Source organism: Anopheles marshallii, chromosome 2 (assembly GCF_943734725.1).
Source record: "Anopheles marshallii chromosome 2, idAnoMarsDA_429_01, whole genome shotgun sequence".
Taxonomy (NCBI): Eukaryota; Metazoa; Arthropoda; class Insecta; order Diptera; family Culicidae; genus Anopheles; species Anopheles marshallii.
In genome coordinates, this window is record NC_071326.1 from 17697890 (window position 1) to 17701678 (window position 3789).

Sequence of the window (3789 nt, forward strand, 5' to 3'; positions counted from 1 at the left end):
CGCTATTGCAGTACAAAATTATTTCTATCTTAAAGATGTGGCGCTTAAGTAACTAAAGTTCTGGAGATAAGAGTAAGTGACCTTCGATGTTCTCTAAACAGCATTCCAGCCATTTGCGTCCCATGCATTCGTTTGAATTCATTTGCGCCGGGCATATGACGCAACGCTCACACAAGGATGTCTGCCGCACGAATGAATGCTGGGACGCACTTGTTCCATGCTGTCCGCTTGCGTTTCCTGACGTACCGCTGATGCATTTTGTTTTTCTGTCACTTTATTATTGCTGTTCTTCTACTAAACGGTAGTGATTAATGCCGTCCGCTCTGCTTAAGGTAACACGATAGCGCGAAGGGCCACCATAAAACCAGCACTTAACAGGGCCGCTACCGGAACAGTAACTACCCAAGCGTACACGATGTTTCGGAACAATCCCCAATCGACGGCTTTCTGCTGCGCAGTTACGGCATGATGCGAATGTTTACTGCTTTCGTCCGACATCGGTCGTGAGTTCGCTTGACCGACAAATACGACCGAACCCACCTTACAATGGGTCGTTGAAATGGGCAGACCGATCTTGGACGCGATTAACACGGTTAGGGCGGCACCGATTTCGATGGTAAAACCACTAAAATGAACAAGTAAAATTTTGCCAATTATTTATCCGCTATCGGCTTGGTACAAGAAAGCTGTAAAACATTTCGAATTGCTAAGAAACTTACGTCGATGGAGTAATTTTTGTGAGATCATTACCGATCGTTTCGATCACACGCCGACCCCACAGCCACAGACCAACGGAAATACCCAATCCTCCGTATAGCAGAATTAATAAAGGCGTTTCAGATTGCTGCAGTACCGAACCTTCTCGATAAATCATAAATAGAGCGATCAATGGCCCAATGGCATTACTGTAAGAGATAATATAGAACAGGCAAGTAGATAACAAAGTTAGAATCGCCAAAAATGTTTCGATAGTTTTGTGCATTTGCTTCTGCGAGGAACCTACCTGACATCATTGCCACCGTGCGCAAAGCTACCAAACGTAGCGGTGAGTACCTGCAGGAAGGAAAACAGCTTCGATACATCTTCGCTCTCTTCCACCGGTTTTTGCCGTCGGTTGTCTTCCTCGGAGCCTTCCTTTGCACCAATCAATGGTACTTTGCTCGAGTTGGGTGAAAGTGTTGCACTGATGAGTGGATGTTCCAAACCAGCGACTGCCTCAATCTTGCACATATCTGTCTTTTTGATGTCCTGGTCAGTACCGCTCAGTAGCACATTCTGTGGCATTAATGTATAGTCGGTTATCGGAAGGGTACTATCACTCTTTGGGCTGGTGGGCGATTTTCCGTTCTGTAGCGCAATCACGGTAGGTTGTTCTCTGCCAAAGTAACGTGTAAAGTAAGATTAGAAATCGATACATTTTGATGGCTAGTAAGCAAATATATTTTTCAATGTTAGGCAAATGCGATTGATTCTAACAGCTGTTAGCTATTGTTTTAACGACCATTGAGCAACTACTTACTTCAATCCTCCATTGCTGAGATGTCCAGAGTCGGGCGATTTCGGCGAAACGTTCGTGCTGTTTCGGCGATCGAAATACGTGCCGAGATGGAAACGCCCATTGCCGTGATAGGACTGATATTCATCAATGAAGTTCAAGCTAGTCACGGTAAGGTCTGTGTTGTCAAGGCTGGTTTTGTCCTGAGCACCGAGCAAACTGTTAGCCTTCTTCACAATTTCCGGATTGAAGCTGTACGGGCCACCGATACCACCGCCAGATGTAAGGTCATTGGAGAGCTTCTTTACCAAACCATTTTGTGGAGCCTGTTGTTGATGCTGTGAGGACAGCGACACTAGTTCGGTCGTCTCGGTAATGGCTGGTAGAGATTTTCCGTCACTCGCCACCAACGAAAGTGGTCGCTTCGCACGACGCGGACTACCGTTGGACGACGAATCACCATCCGAATCGCCGAGCATGAACTCTGTCTTATTCGCTCCATCCGAACCGTTGATAATCTTGCGTCTTTGCCACGGCACAATTATCAACCGCACCAATATTCCCACGGTGAAGCCAAGCGTCAGGCTGACCACGAGCGCCACCCACACCGGGATGTTATCCATATACAGCACTGGAATCGATATAATTACCGTGGTGAGTGTCAAAAGTGGCACCACCCACACCATCTAGCGAATACACGCTAGCTCGCTACGTTCACACTACCATCTAATGGTTGCTTACATTTTGGTCCATCGTGCACGATACTAAAAACATTCACAGCCAAGGTCGCACCATAGAAAAGTGGCAACGTGAACAGTCCAGCTTCCAGGGGGTTCTTCGCGTTCAGGATGAATTTGCGGATCAACCAGAACAGCGCCACACTCACTAAACCGCTCAGTACGGGCGAGATGAACCAGGAACCGATAATCGTAAGCAGGGTGTTCCATTTGAGCCCTTGGGTACCACGTGCCACCAGGCTGAATCCGATCGTCGATCCAACGATGCTGTGCGTGCCGGAGATGGGCATTTTTAGGAACGTTGCTACCAGCAGCCACAACGCTGAGCTTGCCAAAGACGATAGGCAGCCGAGCATTAGTTCGATTTCATCACCCTTGTACATCGTAACTTCCAGGATACCTTTCCGCATCGTATCGGACACCTTATAGCCTGCAAAAAAAAGTGATGGATACATGAATGAATATCAACATGGAATTACGCCCATCACAATACATACCTATCAATACAGCACCAGACACTTCGCATACGGTAGCCAACCAACAGGCCTGGCGTATTGTCAGCACACCAGACCCGACGCTAGTACCGAACGAGTTTGCTACATCATTCGCACCGATGCCAAATGCCAGAATGAACGCTATCACGAAACCCAAGATCACCAGCCACAATATGTCCGATGAAAACGGTTCCATTCTGCTCGTGGTTTAAGCAATTGGGGAGTTTAAACTTTAATTACAAACGACAAACTTAAACGATTGCCTTTGAGAGTGGTTCCCAAACAGGATGGAAGAGGGATCAAGGATCAAAGTTTTATTAACCGACCAGCGTTTAGATAAAAATGCTCCGATCAGCAGAAAGTGGAGTGTGAGTTTTTTTTTTTCTGAGATAAACTAAATGTTAAGAGACAGACATAAATTGTCTTTCTAAAAAATACTTGCTCGTGCCCGGTAAGACAGTAAAGCAACCAATATAATGTTACAAATCTGAGATAATGGTTTTAACAACAAAAAATGAAAAGCTTTGCTTTTTGCTTAATTAAAATCGTTCAGAAAGGGGATGCGGTATTGGTGTATCAAGTCTTATTTAATCACGTTCAAAAAGGAAGATGTCTTCTTTAGGATGCCGTCGGTTTTACGACAAACAGTTAACTCTACACGAGTTTCTTCTATGTAGCTTTCGGTTCCTTCAGTTCACCAAAATTGCGCGTTCTTTTTAAATTTTGCTGCAATAAAACATACGCCAGATAGTGCTATCCTTAAACGATTAGCGGGTGCCCAAAATTAAACAAAATGCGAGCCTTCTCGTTTCTTTATGATCAGTGCAAATGTCGGCTAACAATGTGGATGTATTTTTTGCTTTGTTTCTTCCTCAGCAATGATCACTACACACAACTGCAACAGTGTGCTCCTGTTCTAAGCGTTAATGTTAAAACTATTAAGTATGTATAGTAATGCCTAATACGAGTGTGTACTTTAAAGTATGAGCTACACTTAAAAACAGGTCGGTAAGTAACGGTACTAGAATGAAACTGGCTTTCGCAAGCAGTATCAATCCAGAAT

General features: G+C 44.9%; 1 protein-coding gene across 1 annotated transcript; it reads right to left on the reverse strand.

Annotated features, from left to right (window-relative positions):
* Positions 1–327: 327 nt before the first annotated feature.
* LOC128706692 (sodium-dependent phosphate transporter 2) lies at positions 328–2922 on the reverse strand. The gene is made up of 6 exons (XM_053801632.1): positions 2730–2922; positions 2237–2662; positions 1520–2126; positions 1004–1375; positions 720–905; positions 328–625 (listed from the first exon to the last, which is right to left on the reverse strand). The coding sequence occupies exons 1-6, from the start codon at positions 2920–2922 to the stop codon at positions 328–330; spliced, it is 2082 nt and encodes a 693-aa protein (XP_053657607.1).
* Between the last annotated feature and the right edge of the window lie 867 nt (positions 2923–3789).